At 35.7% G+C, this 20,645-nt stretch overlaps 1 protein-coding gene across 1 annotated transcript in view; it reads right to left on the bottom strand.

Annotated features, from left to right (window-relative positions):
- Nucleotides 1–20,444, bottom strand: part of ATM (ATM serine/threonine kinase) — a 56,150-nt gene extending 35,706 nt beyond the window's left edge. Inside the window, exons 1-29 of the mRNA XM_066175793.1 lie at nucleotides 20,341–20,444; nucleotides 19,143–19,243; nucleotides 18,944–19,056; nucleotides 17,628–17,773; nucleotides 17,041–17,205; nucleotides 16,074–16,239; nucleotides 15,557–15,795; nucleotides 14,641–14,804; nucleotides 14,233–14,402; nucleotides 13,319–13,690; nucleotides 12,572–12,766; nucleotides 12,138–12,233; nucleotides 11,395–11,620; nucleotides 11,135–11,266; nucleotides 10,286–10,411; nucleotides 10,076–10,165; nucleotides 8,978–9,146; nucleotides 8,131–8,330; nucleotides 7,515–7,597; nucleotides 7,267–7,422; nucleotides 6,742–6,817; nucleotides 6,474–6,604; nucleotides 5,967–6,087; nucleotides 4,692–4,868; nucleotides 3,759–3,928; nucleotides 3,219–3,456; nucleotides 2,538–2,656; nucleotides 1,140–1,266; nucleotides 266–465 (exon numbers count right to left, since the gene is read on the bottom strand). Of these exons, the coding sequence (XP_066031890.1) occupies nucleotides 266–465; nucleotides 1,140–1,266; nucleotides 2,538–2,656; nucleotides 3,219–3,456; nucleotides 3,759–3,928; nucleotides 4,692–4,868; nucleotides 5,967–6,087; nucleotides 6,474–6,604; nucleotides 6,742–6,817; nucleotides 7,267–7,422; nucleotides 7,515–7,597; nucleotides 8,131–8,330; nucleotides 8,978–9,146; nucleotides 10,076–10,165; nucleotides 10,286–10,411; nucleotides 11,135–11,266; nucleotides 11,395–11,620; nucleotides 12,138–12,233; nucleotides 12,572–12,766; nucleotides 13,319–13,690; nucleotides 14,233–14,402; nucleotides 14,641–14,804; nucleotides 15,557–15,795; nucleotides 16,074–16,239; nucleotides 17,041–17,205; nucleotides 17,628–17,773; nucleotides 18,944–19,056; nucleotides 19,143–19,214 (4,439 nt within the window). The 5' untranslated portion in view covers nucleotides 19,215–19,243; nucleotides 20,341–20,444. The remainder of the gene's footprint in view (nucleotides 1–265; nucleotides 466–1,139; nucleotides 1,267–2,537; nucleotides 2,657–3,218; nucleotides 3,457–3,758; nucleotides 3,929–4,691; nucleotides 4,869–5,966; nucleotides 6,088–6,473; nucleotides 6,605–6,741; nucleotides 6,818–7,266; nucleotides 7,423–7,514; nucleotides 7,598–8,130; nucleotides 8,331–8,977; nucleotides 9,147–10,075; nucleotides 10,166–10,285; nucleotides 10,412–11,134; nucleotides 11,267–11,394; nucleotides 11,621–12,137; nucleotides 12,234–12,571; nucleotides 12,767–13,318; nucleotides 13,691–14,232; nucleotides 14,403–14,640; nucleotides 14,805–15,556; nucleotides 15,796–16,073; nucleotides 16,240–17,040; nucleotides 17,206–17,627; nucleotides 17,774–18,943; nucleotides 19,057–19,142; nucleotides 19,244–20,340) is intronic.
- Nucleotides 20,445–20,645: the final 201 nt, after the last annotated feature.

Below are 20,645 nucleotides of genomic sequence, written 5' to 3'. Positions count from 1 at the left end.
TCTACTATTTGATAGTCTATTACAGACACAAAACCTGCAGTATAACAAACATCTAAATACACGGCTTGCACAAAACATTCCATCTTTTAGTAAGAATTACATGTTCAAATTCTGAAATGATAAAAGAATAGCAACTTAATTTTTAATTTTAGGAAATTAAAAATAATTTTACAGATTAATTAACAACCGCCAGCAATATCAGAATGTAAGGTTACAAGAGCAAGGAGCACAGAGAGGAAGAACTAGAGATAATTACTTTGTTTACCTGCTATTGATGTGGTGAATCAGGGTGTAAATTACATCTCTAAGGACAAAAGCCCAGGCTCCTCCTAAACTGTCTTTGATCTCTTTAAGTAACAGACTAACAAACAAGTGATAAATCATAAGAACTCTGTGTTTCTTGTACATGTTTTTTGTATCTGATGCATGTTTACAAAGAGCTAGAAGGATTTTCTGGAATGAATCCTAAAAATGAATAAAACATGAGTAAAAAAAAATAATGTCAATACAAGATATCAAGAAAAAACTTAAAACCTAGCACGGGCAAAAAAGTTTCATTGTTTTTATTGCTTTAAACAAACAAAAGACCTACAGAGGTACGAATTCTCCAGGCTGTATAATTTTCTGTCCTCCTATTTGCCTTTAACAAATAAAAATCAAGTGTCAAAAAATATCTCTGAGTATAAAATTTCACACTGGCAGTAAAAGTAAGTATATTTTTTATTTTATTTGCAGGCTGTATTTAGTTAAAGTTGACCAAATATAATTATTTTAGAACATTCTTCAGACATGTGACATATATGCCACACTCTAAACTGTGCCTGGTACACAGATTTCCCCAGCCTTTACAATAATACTCTCTCCCTCATATGTATTATATAATGCACATAACGACATAACTTACACACTTATATAAGACATATTGCACATATAATAATAAATAAAGTAATATAATTATGTGATGCACATAACTCTGTCCCTGAATTTAGGACATCTTCCATTTCAGAAGGCAAACAGACAGAAAAGGGCCTAAGGTTGTTTATTATCCTCACACAGAAATGAGGAAAATGTCTAATTTAACTAAAAGGTACCCATAAGAGAAATTCTACAGAAAAAAAAAATCATCATTACATACTTACAGGGCTTTTAGAAAGAACTGCTACAATGCTTCTTAATTTGCTTTTATGACAGTTGCTAATATAGTCCAAGGTTGCCTTAATCACATGAGATGGAAAATGAGGAGGATTAGGAGCAGGATCCAGTTCCCTAAATGAACAAAAAAAGAGATTTATATTTTTCTTCTTAAAAACCAAACCACTTGTATTTAATATACTAAACACATTAATTCCTAGAAAATATTTTCTGCTTTCAGTAAGAAGCACCAAAAGCATCCAGAAAAGTGACATGCACCTTATTTTGTAGCTGCTTGTTGTTTCTCTGTGCTAGCTTTCAAAACTGTACTTTCTTAACATTATTTTACTTTTTTCTGAAAGATCATATTGTTAAAACCCCACGCATTTGTCTCAGCTAAGGCACTTAGTCCAAAAATCTAATTACAAGTCATGGGTAAATCATCTGCATTTTTTAATTGTGGGAGCAATCTGGTTGAGGAAAAACAGGGTGGTGAACTTTTCTGGAATCTCAAAAAGAATAGAAATGCATCAGGGCAGTAATAAAAAGTGCATAAATCTAAGTTTCATCACTCTTATTCTTACCATTTCCTTTGTGGAAAGGAGAGCTTTGTTTACAAGCAGACACCACAGTCTGTTAATAAACTCACTACAAAAAAATCCCTAAAAGACAGTTCTTAAAGTCTCAGCCATTTAACTTGTGGCAGATTTTCACAGAAATGCTTTGGATTCTTTCAGCTCAGTAGTTTTACAATAAAGATATCTTCCTCAAGAACTTTACAAAATGCAATGTTTTTCCAAAAAGTTTGTATCTGAACATAAAAATCTGGAAAATTATTATGCAAATAGGGATATTTTAGGACAACAATAAACACTGAAAAGCTAATAAACATAAAGATATTTATGGCACTACACTAGGCTATTTCTATTAATTAAGAATTTGTTTATTTGGCATTGCTGGACTGATCTCCTTACCAAAGACAGAAGCTGCCACTGCAAGAACCACTAAGAAACAGCTCACTTTACCTCTCTGTGACTTCTAGTTATTAAAGACCATTAAAAGAATAGCTTAAACTTGGAAACTAACATTGACCCATTTTACAGATGGCAGTCCATCTAAATTTGAACTTATCCCAACTGGCAGTGCCACAACAGTCCAGCTCAACAACACACAACAGCACGCCCTTGCCCACTGCTCATTCCTTCCATCAGCTGCAGTATTACAGAGCTTCTTATTCCTGACCTTGGGGAGTAACTACCTGAGAAGGCATGACTATGATATATCATTACTAGCAACAATAAACCCTCTCAGCTTCAGGGTTACCTCTTCTTATGCCTGAAGGGCACATTTTAATGCACATTGTTATATAAACACTCTCAGCATTTAGAAAACCTAGAAGTACATACCTTATATATTTACTTAGATGAGACCCTTCTTCGACTGTGGTACCAGCAGGTTCATGTAAGGTCATCAACAGTTCAACCACAATCTCTGGCAAGTTACTATGAGATAAATTGTCCATTTGCTACAAAAAAAAAAAAAGCACTTTCATTAGAAAAAGGTATTTCTTTGGCTTCTGAGAAAGCCTACTTCTTGTCTAGATTATCTACTTGTTCCATCATCCATGACATATAATTCATTCATGAATTAGGCCTGGTTAAGCTTCTCCACAGCAGTCACAGGTAGAACAATTTGCTTTCCTACAGCATATAGAAAAAAACCCACTTTCATTTTACTACTAGTTCTGAATATAGAGTCTGCTTCTGGAGAAGATGGCTCCTCATAGAGCATTAACAAAATATTTCAAGAGGAAAATGCAACAGACATATGACAGAGAACCTTGGGGTTGTACAATGAATGGTAAAAAAAATTTACTGCATTATGAAAAAAATTATGCTTCAGTCAACTGTCTGCTTGAAAGTTTCTATTGAACAGCTCCTTGAAATAAAAATTTGGCTAGTTCTGATTTATTAAAATACTACTTTTACACCTATAAATTTGAATGATTTAATATATATAATATATAAATGTTTCTTTCTGGTCTGTTAAACACCATAGAACTCAATTTACACATTTTAAATGGATACCTGTTTTCCTAAGCAGTTTTCATCCATAAGCTTGTCATAGACTTTAGAAGCCATTTCTCTTTGCTCTGCTACTTCACTTTTTCCATAGGCAAAGTATGGGAGGATATTGACAAGTAACTTTGGAAAACAGTCTGCCAGAACTTCTCTCCAGTCTTTCTCAATCTTGTTGGCAAGTGATTTCACATCTTCAAACTGACTTCTAATCACCAGGTGTGGAACCAAAACTTTGTAACAAGACCTATATGTAGTAAATACATTTCCAAAATGTCTTTAAATTGCTTTAAAAAAAATCATGAGCATCATACAGGAAATACCATTCCCCTACTGTGTAACTTACAATCATTGCTTAGCTACTGTTACACATACAAAAGAAAAAAAAATCTTACCTGCATAAATATAATACATGTGATGCTTGGAATACATTTCAAAAGTTCTCAATACAACAAAATTCTGATGCATTACTACATTTAGTAATTTGAGACCCTGTGTCATAACTGTACATAAAAGCTAAATAATATTTTCATCATATAGGAAACTTACCTGTAGAACTCCTCAAGGCTAGTATAGTTCAGAAGAACATAAGGAAAAGTAGACAGGCTATATCCACTGTCATTTATTTTCAGCCACTCCATCACCAAATAGTCTAAATGTGATGTCATGAAGTCTTCTATACTTTTATAGCCAAAAATGTCAGACACTTTTTTCAAAACCTGAAATGCATGAATTAAGATTGCAAAAATTGCATAGAAAGTATATGGTATTAAGGCAAACTGACAATACCACACCTCCAAGTGTATCCCCCACAGCCTTTTAATGAATATTTGTGTAACTCAGCCCCTGTTTAGCATAAACAATTTTATAATTTGTATTGCCATATCTCAGAAGAGTGCAACCAAGGAACTACAACCAACCCATTTGAGTTAAGAAAGGATGGCCAGTACCCATTTTGCAGGGTACAGACTGTGTGCAAAAACAGAAAGCAGTGAATTGAAAGAAAGGATAAAAGGAACACATGCACTTAAAAAATTACTGGAATGAAAGGCTGAAGTACAAACAGCAATCATTTCAGTACACCCGTGTGAATTCCAAAATAGAATTCCACATGACACATACCATCCTCCAATACACTGCAATTATTTTACCTATTTTCCACATAAGAAAACTTGCTTCCACTGGGTAGAATGATTTTTTAAAATGAGATCTGCAATATTCAATGTATAGAAGTCTATTTGTATTTCAGATCTGTGCTTTGAACATACAAGATTTATCATTAAAATTGCCTTTCATGATTTCATTATTTCTATGTAAGTCATTAAATATAAAGACAAATTAATTCAGTTATATAAGTACCCCTTTAGTTATACCTTTACACTATTAAACCGATTTCAATATTGAGGAAAACATTTTGTAGCTTTCCAACCTTAACCTAACCTTAATTTATAACCTAAATATCAAATGAAATGTCAGACTTGCCTTTTTCACAAGGTGAGGCTCTAATCCATTCTCTTTCACAGACTGGCAAATAGCAAACAGAGCCTGCTTTTCACAGACTGGGCTGCAGCACAGAACCATGGTTATAAGCATCAGCAGAACTGCTTTTCCATTACCCTGTTTGTCCAAAAGATCTTCAGGACTTGCATCACCCCTGATCTGCAATAAGAATTTATGAACACCTTGAGCAAATATTCTGTTAAAGCAATTTCCCAGTTAATGAATCAGCATAAATAATTTAAAATTAAGGGCACTGACATAAATACTGCTGAACAAGCCAAGTCTCCTTTTTTAACTCCTTGATGCATGTAGGGAAGAACTGCCTTGCCATTTAAATGCAGTTCGCCCCCTATTAAGGCATTGTGTTGACAAGTGATGAGTTTAAATAAAAGTTACAAGAAACTGCAATGAAAAGGGAGAAGCTAACAGATGCCACCAAGATGAGGGGACAGAACAAGGACTCAAAGCAACACAGAAACCAGATGATGACAAAGAGCTGGAGGTGACAGTACAGAGGAATGAAAAAGATGACAGAGATTTGAGGCCTCAGCAGGAAGGCCAGACTACAACACAGCAGACAAAGGGAAGAGAGATGACATGAAGGTAGGTAACAGCATGACAGAAAAAAGGGAAAATGTAGGTGAAGTAGATGACTTAGCATGGTAGGAAGGAAGGAGGAAAAGTGAAAGACACTAAAAGAAAAATTAAAGACATTCCACAGTACTACACCACACTGTTGCATTTCCAGTCACTGCACTAAAGTGTAACTTTTCCTTAATTTCAAGCGTCTTCTGAATAGTTCAAATTTCTAAGCAAATCTCTGTTTTGTGAAAACCACTGCTCTAATACCACTGGAATTTACATTTAAATCTTACTGAAATTTACAAATCCGGTTTTTAGCTGTGTAAACACATAATTTAATTTACATTTCCCCTTATTATTTTTGTTTTCTAGATTATTTGGGCTACATTTTTCTATGATTCTTAAGTGATACAGCATTAAACCTGCAACAATAAACAGTATGATACAGAAGAGCAGTCTGAAACACAGTTTACAAATTTACAAACTTCTAATGTGGGCAAAACTGTGAGTGACTCAATATGAAATGAATTTCCTGATTATCACTTTCTTTCACCAGCTCAGATTACCAGAAGTCCAGAAGAATTAATGTTTTCAGAAAACTAAACACGATCATGTTAAAGATACTTTCATTTGAAAGATCAAAACTAGGCAAAACTAATAACTAGATGTTGGTACCAGATTGCTCATTCCTTCCTGAACTCTGAGGTATGCATTCTCAAAAGCCTTTTGCTGGAGCTTCAGGGGAAGAGGTCTTGACATTCCAGAAGAATCTCTCCGTTTCACATCTTGAAACAAACTTCAAAAAAAAAAAAAAAGAATAATAATTATTAGCATAACACTACAGAATTACTATATGTTGTGCATATCAATAAGATTCTGATTTTCTGAATATAATTATTTTTGTTTTAATTGCCTTGTATAGACTTTTTAATTTTCTTATAGAGCAGTTTCTTGCTATATATCAATCTCTCACATCACAGAATAATTGAAATGCAGACAAAGTTTAAACACTTCAACAAAATGTGGTAGGCTTTTATATTCTGTCAAGAATGCAGTTCCAGAAGTATTGAAAAGGGCAGCTATGCAGTAGCAGAAGTGACTGTTAAGTGACTGTGTTCATTCAGTTAAGTGAAATTAAGCATCACCCTTAAAAACAGAAAAAATATCTATCTACATTATCACCTGGTAATTGACTTTGCAGCAAGAATGCGAACTTGATGGTGACTGTCTGCAAGGAAATGTGGGAAAGCATCACTCACAGGTAGATCTTCATTTTTCACATTAAGGATTGCCCACTTGCAATGAGGATCAACCTGAAGAAAATTAATATGGTGATTTAAAATGTACAGAAGATACACTGCAATATGCAAAAGATCTTTAGCCACTGTTTTTAAGTACATCTTAAATAAATATTTAATATGCTAATGAATGTCAGAAAATCTGGGATTACCTCAAGCAGGGCTTTCATGCAATTTAAAAGGGCCACTCTTACTGATGCTGTGCATTTTCCTCCTTGAGATAAATGCCTAAAACAAGGAATACTAGATTAACTTCCAGAAAAAGCTGCCCACAATTTTGAGAAACAGTCTAGCAAGTTAATTTCTGCTGCTCACAGCTGACTCTTTGGTGCTCTATGGGCACGTTTGGGAGGATTTGACATTTTTATTGGTAATTGCAAACAATATTCTTTTTGGGTTGCTGAAGTTACCCCTTGTCATAATAATTAATGCAATTCGGCATAGAATTAGTCTTTGTTAACATACAGCAGTGTAGTGTTTATTATTCTGGTACTATCTTATGGATTAATTTTTTGCTACAAATATAGCATGACACAGAAAATCTGAGAAGTTAAATGCTGCATAAAGATTCCACAGTACACACAAACAGCAAGACACACAAGAGCACTACAGTCTTCAGAAAAAAACTAAAAATCAAAAACATTATGTCCAACAGACTCCTGCAATAAATAACATACCAAAAGGCTCCAACAACTGTCAAAAACTGTCCTTTGGCATTCCCTGCCTCTTCAGCATGCTCATCAAACTGGGCCAACCCCACTGCTACAGGGAGCAAATCATTTAAGATTACTTTACAAACTTCTTGATCTCGACGATACAAAGAACACACAGTACTGTAAAGAAAGAAAGAAAGAAAAAATATCTTGAAAAAGCCACCAAATCCCCTGAAATAGATGTAAAACAGGCTGAACAGTTTCTTTCTTACGAAAGAGGCTTAAGAAGCAGATCAACATCGACGGGAGGCAAGAGGTGTTCTTCTGTAGGGAGCTCCTTCAACAGGATCAAGTACTGTGGAATAAAAAACCAAATGGAATAAAAAAACCCAAACAAAATGGAAAACAGTATTTAGGAAAATAAGTAGACAAAAAGAAAAATCAGGAAACTTTTTTGTTAAATCTTACACAAAACAATGCAGGAAGAAACCTATCATCTGTGTGGTAGACTGGTCATCTTTTCATGCAAACACTGTCATGCAGTAACACAGATCGTCAAACTTTTATTTCTGGCAGTAAAAAATATCTCCTTTGTAAATTAAGCCACAGATATTATTCTACTACAGAGAGTATCTCTAGTTCTTTAACAAATAATTAATTATAAAGGCAAGACAAATATTTTCCTCAACTCTTCATTTTCTAGCTCACAAATTCAAACTGCTGCTTTCCTGACTACAACACGCTTCAAAACCACCAAATGTAGCCATTTTAAGTCCTCCCAGGGGACTGATGACAGGAGAAAGACAATGCATAATCGAGAAAACTATGCTAATTTAATAACAATACAATCACAGAAGTGGGTCTGCTGTACAAGCCCCGCATACTCACCATGTGCAGATGCAGTGGCTTAGTGCTGGCAAAGACGTTACCTTCAGTCAGGCCCAGCAGCCTCCTGCGAATATCAGAGGCTCGGAAGCTCAGCGTCTGAGCTCGGGCTGCAGTTACACAAACACATAAGAACCTCACAATTTCAAGGAGAAGTAAATCCTGCTTTGTCAGCTGTTCTTCAGCTAATGGGCTCAAAGCACCTGGAAATAAGATTTTCAGGTAAGAAATGCTTCTCCAAGGGTAACAGAAGAGGTGGTAACATTTTATGTCTTTACAAAACTAATGTAAGTTCTCAAAAAAGATAGAGTAAAGTAACCTTTATGTTCATTTGTAATTGAGCAGTTAGGGCATTTTAAGTAAGAATTTACAACAAAAGGTAACATCAGTACTTGTAGCTCCTAACAGGAATAAACAGACAGATTCATGCTTCTGTCCCTCTGAAGGTTTAGATACAGTGTCAAGAATTATTAATCAGGAGAAGAAGAAAAGCTAAATAGGACTATTTTTACGAGAAAGAAGCACAATCTAATGAGAGACAAGCATTCTGTAGACTCATTTTCTAGTCTTTGCCAAAACTTCTGACTCTGAAAAAGTTAGTGTCTCTTCTTGCTTTATTTGATTTATAAAATTAAAAATAAACTACTCCTCTCTAAATGAGCTCAAACACTTCATTAACATCTTTAAAATACTGATGAAAATTATTATTGCTTAGAAAGTACCTGGTTCAACCACTACCTGCTTCAAATAGTAATAAAGCAGCACAATTTTGTACCTCAGTAACTTTCAAGCAAAGAGATATTTGCAAAAACCAGCTTTTGGAAGTAGCTTGGAGGTAGAGAAGACTTACCTGTTACAATTTGCGTGTCACCAGATTCATTTGTATCACAGATGTCAGTCACTGAATGATCATCAAAAAAATCATCAGATGCCCAGTTATCTACTTCCATTATACTCTCCTCAGGATCATTCCTGAGATCCACTTCTCCTGGTACACTTGGCTTTCCAGTAACAGTCATCTGACAAAAACACCACAGCCTTTTAAAGCTGGCTTTTAGGGACAAAAAAAACCCACCACAGACATAATACAAGCAGAGACACTGCAGTTTTCCAGTGAACTGGAATAGGTGAAGACAGCAAGGGTGACACAGAATTGATGAATTTTATCCTTTGTGATAAACCTCTTTCCTATATAAGGTCTGAACTATGCTCTTTAGGATAGAAGCTTCCCCAGACAGATACTGATCTTGGCATTTTAGATTCTGCCAAGGACGGTGTTAATTTTTAAAACAGGTCCCTCTGTAACATACTCACCAACTTCTCACCTTACTTCATAATTACAGAGAAATGAAAAAGAGTCATGTGACTTTCTGAAGGCAAACTAATTACTACTTTCCCTTTGGATGACAAGTTAACAACATGGCAAAACTCCCAGCTCTTCCTCATCTGAAAATCAGGAATTTGCCTACCTTGACCTGACTACATCACTATGTGCCAAAGAGAAGTTTTAAGAATTGTGCTAAGCACAGTGATGTGCCACACTTCCACTTTTCCCAGCAGAAAAGGAATAATTTACAGTTATATTTAATACCCACATAATAAACACAAAAACCCCTGCTCCTTTACAAGTGCATTAGTGTTAACTGTCACACAGTATAGAATTCTTTTGTATATACTTCTACTCTAACGAAGTTTTAAAAAGATGAAAAACAACATTAATTTCTTTTGATCAAATATTATCCATCTACTCTTCTTTTTACCCTAAGCCTGTGTTCAAATGCAAAACAGAAATGTTTCTGGTTAGGAATTCTCTATAAAACTCAATGTATTTCAATTTACTTTTTTCAGTAATATGTATCTCATTTCGTTTGCCTTCAGGTTACTGTGCTGTAAAAACAATCCTCTCACAGAAGGGCACTGCATTCAGAAACTGACAGAATGTACTTACCAGATTCTTGCAAATATCTATCAGATCATTCATAAGTTTTGATGTTAACAAACGCAGGAATATATTAGACATCACCTTATTGGCACTGTTCTGTAAGGAAGCAAGATGTACAGATAGGTTAATTAACTTTTTCAGGAATTAAAAGTACGATACTCAATTTCCTGATCTCATTAATGAAGAAAGAAATTTAAACTCCTTTATAAACTTTACCTTGGTACAATTGCACAAACACTTTGTACACTGCATTATCAAAGTCCTCAGTGTGTTGATCTGGGTGTCTTCATTCAGTTTGTTTTTAGACTGGGAAATGCTTTCTCCGACATAATGAATGAGAGACTAGTAAAAATGCAACATGGTTAGAAAAACTCAGTGAAATGCCTTTAACACATTGGCACCTACACAGGACACACATAAAGACAAAATGAAATGTTTCTCATTCATACAGCTTTGATATTCATGGTGTGCATCAAAAATGAATCCATTTTTTTTTTCTGTGATTTTTGTTGTATTCATTTTGCTCAAAAACTGACAAAACCATGGCTTAAATGTGCTTGAAACACTAATATTTTCATCACAAAAGAAAAACACAGCATATCTCCATGAAGAGTAAGTTTTGGGTTTCTGTATTTAAGCAAGGAACCATCTCAGATAGTTCTGTAATAGCAATAAAATAATAGCAATAGCTGTCTTCATACTGGTTTGAACCCTCAAATTATCTTTAATTCCTGAATAAAAGCCCTAGAAATGAAAGGACTTGTTATCTTCCAATTAGTCCTTTGTATACATGCCCATGACTTCCATTTTTTTGAAAGGTGTGACTCAGAAACGTATCAATATTTAGAATGATCTCCACTGCAAAACTCATGTGTTGGTGTACTGACAGAATTTCAGTGATTCCCCTCTTTCAGCAGCAGTAACATATTTAAACCTCTCTAAGCTGCCTTTTCTGAGGAGATACATGTGCTCTGAAAATGCGTCAATTCAAACAGAATTTTATGAATTAATTTATATTCCATGCTTTATTTAATTTTAGTAGGTCCTAAATGCATTACTGCTTACCTTAGCATTCTGGAACAATGCTGACTTGCAGGCATCCTCCTCTTTAAAAATACCAGTGTAGCAATAGCAACCCAGAACACCAACCAAGAGACTGACACATCGGACAAGGTGCTCAGCAGCAACAACCTTAGACTAAATCAAATACACAGTATAAATACCAGCAGTTCATCACCACAAAACAGAGAATCCATACACTTTGCCTTAGAAACAGATTGTTTGGGAGCACAAAGGTACAGATGTAACAACAATTTCTAACTTACCTTAGGACCACAACTGCTTAAAAGCTTTTCTGACATTGCTAAAAGGCAGTTCTCCAGTGTTTCCCTAAGATTTTGGTTGATGGCAAGTCTTGAACCAGTCACATTCTTATCTGCAACATTTACTACAAAGTTAGTGAAAATATCCATTTCATCAAATGTAGTCTGCAGGTACAGCTCTTCAACATCAGTGAAATTGTTTTCTTCTTTCCCTTGCACACGTTCCTCACTTGAAGAAGAGACACAGTTTTTACTTTAGCAGCCTGTATATAACATACAAGTCTTAAATACTATTATTTAATAATACTATTATTATATAAATACAGGAAATTTACAAAAGCAAAATAAAACACTGTATCTTTTTGTGCTTCCAAACCCTGGTGGACCTTTACTTTCTGACACGACTTTCACTGTGGAATGGACAGCACCATTCTAGCTCTGAACTGAACTGTAGGGAAACATGAAGCCTGCACACAGATCATACCTTCTTCTGCAGGTAAGGAGCAGCATCTGCTTTGTGCTAGGGTCCCTGATCTCAGCCTACTTGACACAGCTGGAGCAGAAATCCACAAAGCCCCTGAAACTAGTACTTTTAACTTCTATTAGGTAAGTCTTATCTTGAACCAGAACAAGTTACACACATTTTAATCTTATAACGAGGAAACTGGATATAGCCCAAAGCATTGGTGAAAGATGCAGCAGCATTTCTAGCTTAAGTAGCTATAATGATTAATTTAAAAACATACCATTTAGCATCATTTTGGAAAAAGATCATGGAGGCTCTGCAGTTTTTCATTGTAAGGCTCACAAGAATTCTTTGTAATACAAGATGAGGAAAATCACTGTAAAACAGAAAATGTTCTTGTATTTTCTTGCAATCAGACAAGCTCTTGGGACTCCTGAAGTATACCCAAACATTAATCAGATCAACAATCTATCTTTAAAGAAATTTAAGTTTACACTGAAGATTTTTAATGCATAGGTCACATATCTGATATGGTATGGACAGATGACCAAATTATATCCCTAGAATGACATTCTACAGGAAGCTCAAAACCCCTACAGACTGCTTAAGCTTTAACATAACAGAATTCTGCATTAATAGAATATGTCTTTCCCTGCAGAATTTTTTGTACTACAGGGTGAGCTTACATGCAAAATTATGCCACAAAAATTTTACCTGCAGAGCACGGGAGGCAACTCTGCACATTCTTCTATTTCTTCCTCCAAATAGCTGGACAGAAGCCATTTGATTATTGCCTCCTTTAACACAGAACCCAGATTTCTTTCAGAACTATTCTGTTCCATTCCTATGTCCAAATTTTCCGGCACTGAATAGGCAGACATCACTAATGATAAACAACATACAGCAGAACTGCAACAAAAATGGAAGAGGGGATTTGTGAGAAACCATGTGGTATTTGTTGGTCAGCACTCAAAAGCAAAGTCAGTATTTCTGCATGCACAGGACACATCAAGTACATAAGCAAATTAACAAGCACGCACACTGGTCAACTCCTTCATTACAATCTTTGCATTGTCATTTCTCTTGGCTGTTACAGGCACTTCCTACCTATCTTAAAGACTATGTTAGAGTATTTATTTCAGAATAAAAATTCAGAAGAAAACATACTTCTTAACTTCAAAATAATCAACATTTGTCTGTCAGTCAGATCTTTAAATTTTTAGACCATTTTAAATTTTAGTACATTCTAAATGTAAAGATGCTTGCTTGACTCTTCTGCCTCTGCTTTCAGTGTCATTACGTATTTATGATAATTTCAAATGCTTAGAACACAACTGTGTACAGTTCTTAAATAGAAATACAGTCAGGATAACAATAATATTGAGTAACACAGTGATTGTGGTTGCACAGTATAGAGGAATGTGAATCAGACACAGGACACTATCCTTGATTCCAATTTACCTTGAAGGTTTGCATGCAGATCCTGAAAATATCTTCCAGAGCTCTTTATCTGTCACAACAAGGTTCCCTTGAATCATAGCTCCAAGCAGCCCAAAGCTCTCCACTTCAATTTGCTGCAGGCTTACGCTGCGAATGGTGAGAGTCCAGATCTTTGCCCAGGTTCTCTGCAGCTCCAACCTGAGGGTGCTTTTCAAATCAGTTTTCTGGTTTTGACACAAAGCTACCTCTGTGAGACACCTCAGCACGTACGGGGTTCTTTCTCCTCTGCGCTGCTGAGGCAGTAACTGGTGAAGGACATTGAGTAAGGCAGGCAGCTCACTGTTAGGAAGACTCGTGGGATACATGGATATGAGCTGACTTGTAATCTGTAACCTTGAAAACACAAAGTGAAGCAATTAATACCAAACATACAGAAATTTGCATTTTCAGAAGTAAATGAACAAACAAATCCTTCTTCAATTGCCATTTCTCATTTCTACTTTCCAGTATTGAGCAGATTTGTTTACTATCAGAAGTTAAAGATTCAGTATTTCTACCATTTTCACTTGTAAGGACTGCTCATCTAGCCTATCACTAACAACTTCTTAGAGTTCAGAGGTCCTTCGTGGCAAACAAAATACCCCTCAATCAAGGCCCAAGGTAAGAAGCCAGGCCTTGGAACAGTTTTCAGGACAGATATTACAGAAAACTGTGTGAACCAGTCCAAAATGGCCAAACTTTTAATGGTTGCTGTAATATGGCACAGCCAGCTTAAAGCAACTTGCCAAATGCTCAGACATTTTAAGTTCACTGCTTAGATATATATAATTACAGAATGTCCAGACACCCAGCTTAAATGCACAACATATTCAGGAGAATGTTAAATGCAAAGAGATGTCTGGAGTGATACTTTTGTCATGCAAAGATGTTATTACCAAGGTATGACATCAAAATCCTTCTGGGATCTTTGCACGTTGTCTCGAATGACTCCCCAGCCAAGCTCAATCCTCCTGCGCTTGTTTGGCACCGTGTCCTCGATGGCCTCTCTTTGTGACACAGCATATGACTGGGTAATTTCAAGGACTTTGGTATCCTCTGCAAAAACCTTTCATCAAGACAAATTTAAAAGAATGCAAATTAAAAAAAAAAAAAAAGGCAGCAGTATTTACAAGAAAACTGAAATGCTCACAGCCCAACAAGAAACATTAGCGAAATACAGTATAATACATTCCTAAACTACAGAATTAACAAAACACAACAGAACACAGAGAAAAGGTGCGAATACTTCAAACATACAGCTCAGCAGTTATACAGTCAATCTTATATTCAAATAAAAATGTTACCTGATGACAAATATCAGCCATTAACTCAATTAAATTTTCCTTTACAGCAATATTGCGTGAGCCTGAAGAATACTTCCCTCTGCTACTGATGAGATTTATTTCATTCACCAGCAGATCATACAGGTTATGTAAGATGCTTTGCCACTTTGTTAAGTCATATGCACCTGCACAATCAAAAGATAAAATGTATCACCCACTTGATACAGTATGCAAACCTACCTAAACAGTGCAAAATACAGCCAAAATCTGAGTGAGGCACACTAAGTTTAACAAGTGCAGGCCTGAAAAGCAAATTCTATAATGGAGAATGAATAAAGTAAAAAAGGGAAGAAGCTAAGAGAGAATCAGCATATAGAAGTAATTAGGGTAGGGATTAAGTTTCTAATAAACAATTCTTCATCTACTTGGAAAGAATACAGTTAAAGGTAATGGATAGATTTGTACAAAGTAAAAAAAAAAATTATGCTAGAACTAAAATAGGTCATGACAAACAAACATAATTACTGAATTCTATTCTCTGAGAAGTTTTATAGTGTAAGTCAGACTTAACTGACAGTAGTAATTTCTGGGTTTAAATAGACCTGGTAAGACACCAATATGTGTGGCAATCTAAACCCAACCTAAATTATTACTTCCTTTCCCCCAAGACTTCTTATTTTCATTTAGCAATTAAAACTGCCTTTTGATTAAAAGATGCCCCAATCTTTAAAGGACTTAACATAATTAATATGCTCTTAGTGGATACAATTTGAAAACTCCTTTTCACTTTCACTCAATATTAACCCATAGCATAAAACTACTGACAAACAATCTTCACTATCATTAACGTTTCCAAGACTTAGTATCAAAATACAGAGTTGGCACAATAATTTAAACAATCACATGCAGAAATAATAAATGAAGCTTTTTATTGTACCTCTTCCCTGAGTTTTTGCACCCTTTGGATGATGAATATGAACTTGGAGACGAAATAACTCTATTATTGATTCTTTCAGGGAATCCTTTGGTCTGTACTGAGTCCATATGTAAAGCACCGCAGGCAAGATTTCTTCCCCTACTTTGCAAATCCGTATGCGGCAGTTGTCAGCAAACTTGGTGCAGAAGACATTCATTGCTCCAACAATATGATCCAGGCCTGCAATATTCTTCTCCTGCCTGTAACACAAACCTAACACTAGAACTTCCAAACGAAATAACCTTATTTATTTTCGTAAGTATTGTTTAAATGCAAACACTAGCAAGTAACAACTATCAGAACAGTATTTGCCTAACAAATGCAGAAGTTATTAGTATTTTAGAGAAGTTCCTTAATTGACATTCAAAGACAGAAGAAAATATATCTGAAGAAGCATTACCTGTTATTACTCAAATCCAACCCCAAATACTTAAAATAAGTTATTTTTTAGCATACAAAAGGAGCACAGGCCACATACCTTGCAGACTGCATTGCTTTTGAAAAGAAGACAAGCATGTCAGAACACAACCCATCAGTTTGGAAGCAGTACCCTCTCGTGAGTGTGTGAATTATCCTAGCCACCAAGACTCTATTAATGTTCCCAGAAGGTCTGAGGTATAAATCGCCATACAGGGTCAGCAACTCTGCAAATGTATTAAAAAAAAATACAGGTAAGTATAAACATGTGTATTACAGAAGATGACATTAAAAAGCCTTGACACAAAATATTGCACTTAAGATACCGAGACCACCACTCTGTGGTCAACGGCTGGCATCCACGTTCTTACTTTCAACAGCAACAGATCCCTGATTTTATAAATAAAATAACTGACTTCTCTAATGTACCCCAAGAGTTATAAGCAAGCATTCAGGTAGAATCACTAGAAAAGGTTATAGTAACATTTACAAAAATTATATACCCTTCCTTCAATAAAAGCAACTTGGTTCCCTTAATGGATTAAAGCCTGACTTACTTCAGATTTATGGCCTTCAGCCCTGCCTCGCCTCAGTAACTAAATTCCACTGTGTTCCTTATGATCTAATGTCAACATTTCTTCTGTCACACTTCCCAGTTTTGCCCATAGGCAGACTCAGCTAACTTCCATGTTCCTAAAGAAACTAACCACCACACAGCAACCTCCACTGGCTCCCCATGCCTCATTTCCAGTGACCTGTGGAGACCATGGCATGGATCCATGACCTGACTGTATAGAAATACTTATGCATCAGCAAGCAATAGACAAACATTACACAGAAAAGAAAAAAAAATTAAATTCCTAATCTTTGTTGCTTTATTTCAAGTGTAAGCCCCTCAAGGCTGACACTGCTTTACTCCATATTTTGTGTACTACCTCACACAACAGGGCATCAAACAAGTTGAAAGGCATCTAAAACATGTTTCTATAAAAGTAAAAGATATTTCTAAGTAGATTGAAAAATGTTACCTGACCATTGTTGCTGGGATATCTCACACCAGTATTTCCTTACTGACAGGATATCCTTTAGGAGTATACTACTACAGTCAGAACCATAAGCAGCACAACTTGTTGGATCTCTTATAATTTCCATGACATAAATCAGAAGTTCCTGACATTTCAGCCTGGGTCCTCCTATATATAAAAACAACATGAGACTATTTAATTAACCCAAATTCTACCGAATAAATCTGTAATTAAATGCTTGTAAATGTTACTTAATCAAAAAAAAGGCAAAACAACAAAACCCCAAAACCTACAGCTCTGAAACAGTTCTATTAGGAAATATTTTCTTAAACTGTTTCTAAAATATAAATTACCAATGGAAGGACAAATCAGTTACAGACACACTGAGTAATTGGAAAAAGGTACTGTGAACATCAAAAAGGGCAGATAAAGAGCACTAATGACCAATTCACATGAAGATATTTAAATAGTAAACATCTGGACGCAAATGAGATGAACCCTACATTTGTAACTTAACTTCAAAGTAAAAACTCAAAATTGAAAGCTAAGTACCAAACCAGTATCTCTACATGATAATGCATGTTACTGACTTTTATTAGCACATCTGATGAAATATTTGACCAAGCTTCCAACTTCTTGTATCTTTTTCTGTCTGGTAGTTTGGGTTGAAGCAGATGCATTTGGTTTTGTCAGCTGCAGGTTTTTAAGTTCTTTCTGGAAATATTTCTGCAAGACACTTCAAAAATAAAAGAGAGATTAACCAAGGATCTGCTCATTTATGACTGAAGTAAAATAGGAAAATGTACAATTCTAATTATCAAAGACTAAAACCAACTGAAATGTACTACAGTCCAAATATGATGAAAATAGTCTTTAAAAGGAAATGCAAGTTTTAAAGTTAACCCAGAAGCAACTTGGAGTAGGAACCAAACTTTCCTTTAAACTTTGCACAATGCTAAACATATAACTTATAATTAGGAAAAAAAATCTGAAAAATTATGCTGCAACATTATGAAACAAAATAATAAGTAGTACTTATCATTGCTTTTATTGGGAAAGCCTTCAAGTCCTATTTCTTTGTCATTCAAGGTTAATATATGGATTACATTTTAGATCTATGAATAAATTAAACTTTTCACTGTATTTGTCAGTGTAACTGCTATAGATTTTCTGGTCTACTATTTGAATTCAGTTTGGAGGCTCTATTTTTGTATTTCTCCTGTGTATTTCTAATATATTATTGTCTCTAAAGCAACATATAAAACTTATCACGTACTTTTTACAAAGCTTTTGGTACACCTGTGAAACAAAAACTATTTCAATGCTGTCCAATTAAAAAACGTAATGGAAAGTTGACAGGACACGTTCAGTGAAAAGTAATAATTCGTATAAACTTTCATCACAAAATTTAACACTGGTTGAAGCTGCTGCAAAAACTTATCACACTCATGCTTACTCCAATCTTAAAGTACACCTGAAGCAGACTGTACCAAAGAATAGCCTCTACAAACATGTCACAGTCCTTCTACTGTGTCTTGAAGAATTCAGCAACACAAGAAACTTTAACAAAGCTCCATGCAATCCACATAAGAACTATACACTGAAAATCAGAAGTGAAGAATAATTAACCATAAAAGAAAGCAACTACTATTTTTGCAAGAAAAACCATCTACCCAATTAATGATGAGTTTCCCAGCAGTTTTCTGTAAGTGGTAAGTGTGGCACTTTTGGCCATTTTAAATTTACTTCCTTTGGAGACTAAGGTAAGTTATTACTTGTTTATAAGCTGACAAGAAGTCTAAATCAATATACAGAAAAATAAACATTAAAATAGGCCTAAAAAACAAAAGAATGATGTCCTATTTAAGAAAACTGTGACCATTCACAAAAAAAACCAAGAAACTACCTAAATACAGCATCCCAGTTGAGTTGTTTTCCTTGTTTAGAATCAGAATTCCGGTCCAGCTGGAGAACTGTTTCAGGATCACGGAGAAGTCGCTTGAAATTTTCAATTTCCTTCTGAAAATGTATTACAAGAACATTTTTTTTTTAATGATTCCCTTCATTGCTATTTGAGGTACATCACCCAAAAGAAAACTCGTTACCCTTCGCTCCACGGCTTTCTCATTTTCAAGGCGACGACAACAAACAAGCAGATTGTGTAATGCAAGACTCATGGTTCATCTTAAAGGAGAGTCATTTATATCTGCACACAGAAGAAATGGATGAAACAGGAATTATTGAACACGCAGCCAAGTAAAAAAAAAAATGGAATTGCAGTCCACTTTGATGATGGAAAGTCCAGTATCAAAAAGAACCATGATGTTCAATGTTTCGCTGAAAAGCTCATTTGTGGCTGGGTCAGTCTTATTGGTTGCAAAACTGAAGCAGTTTCATGCCAAGAATTTAATCTGTTCTTGCAGACAACAGTCATAGAATAACTGCAGAGAACCCCTTCAATAACTCTGACTTCCTTTCTATAAGTGCCGAGTAGAGCTAGCGGGCAAACAATTGGGAGTGCAATTACAGTAAGAATGACAGAGCTAAACACATTCTGGCAAGCAGCACTAACTTTCAGTAGCTCTCTTAACCTGATGCTGCCAGGAGAAGGCAGCACTTGGACAATGCTCTCTCACACTGTACATTTTCATAGGTATGCACTATCTATTGACAAATCCTCAGGGTGATATGAAAAAACAACCTTTTCCTTCTGTGATCACTTAAAATTACACCTCTTCTCCTTTGACAGATGTTTGAATTAGCTAGACTTTGTACTACACAAAATTATGATGCAGCAGATCACAACCATGGCGTTCTATTTAACTCCCATGCTTCTACTTTTACATCCTTAAAGCAGGCCCAAGAGAAATGCTATTTGGAAGACAGATTATTCAAGTTGGAAGTAACTCCAAACATATGCTGCCGTTGTAATAAGCAAGGGAGAACAGGCATTCACGATGTAGAGCACTGCATCTTGAGCGCTTACATGAAAATATAAAAACAGCCATACAAATAAGTAAAACATTAAATACCTGTCTTAGACTGCATTTATTTCCTTTGGCTTCAATCAAGATCAGGCTGGGACTAAGTATGGTCAGAGATTCGGTGACTGATAAAAGTGTATGAAAAAGAAAACGTTTTAAGTGCAAAGACTGCCTCTACTGTACAACTACACTTATTTAAATTAAGTGTCTCTTTACTAACTTCAAGAACAATGGAATAACCTGAGTTGGAAGGGACACATAAGGATCCCCGAAGTCCAATTCCTGGCCCTGTGCAGGACACAAGAATCACACCATATACCTGAAAGTGTTGTCCAAACAGCTCGCGCACTCTGGCAGGTTGGTGCTGTGAGCTCTTCCCTGGGGAGCCTGTGCCAATGCTCAACCCCTCTCCGGCCCTCTGGTGGTAAAAAACCCCAACCCGGCAAACTTGCTGCTTTTGCCGGAAACGAAACAGAAAGAAACCTTCTAAACACCAGTGGCTTCTGAAGTGCTTGATGGAAAACTGTAGCAACAGGGGCCGTCTGCTGTAGGGCCTGGGCATTCAAGAAGGCAGCCGCCTCGTTTGTAGTTATTGGTATTTCTACACCCATAACACTTCTCTGA

Source organism: Chamaea fasciata, unplaced genomic scaffold, assembly GCF_029207755.1.
Source record: "Chamaea fasciata isolate MVZ Bird 193981 ecotype frontalis unplaced genomic scaffold, bChaFas1.0.hap1 SCAF_2, whole genome shotgun sequence".
NCBI classification, from domain to species: Eukaryota; Metazoa; Chordata; class Aves; order Passeriformes; family Sylviidae; genus Chamaea; species Chamaea fasciata.
Note: the sequence above shows the minus strand (reverse complement) of the source record. Positions and strands in the feature narration are given on the sequence as shown.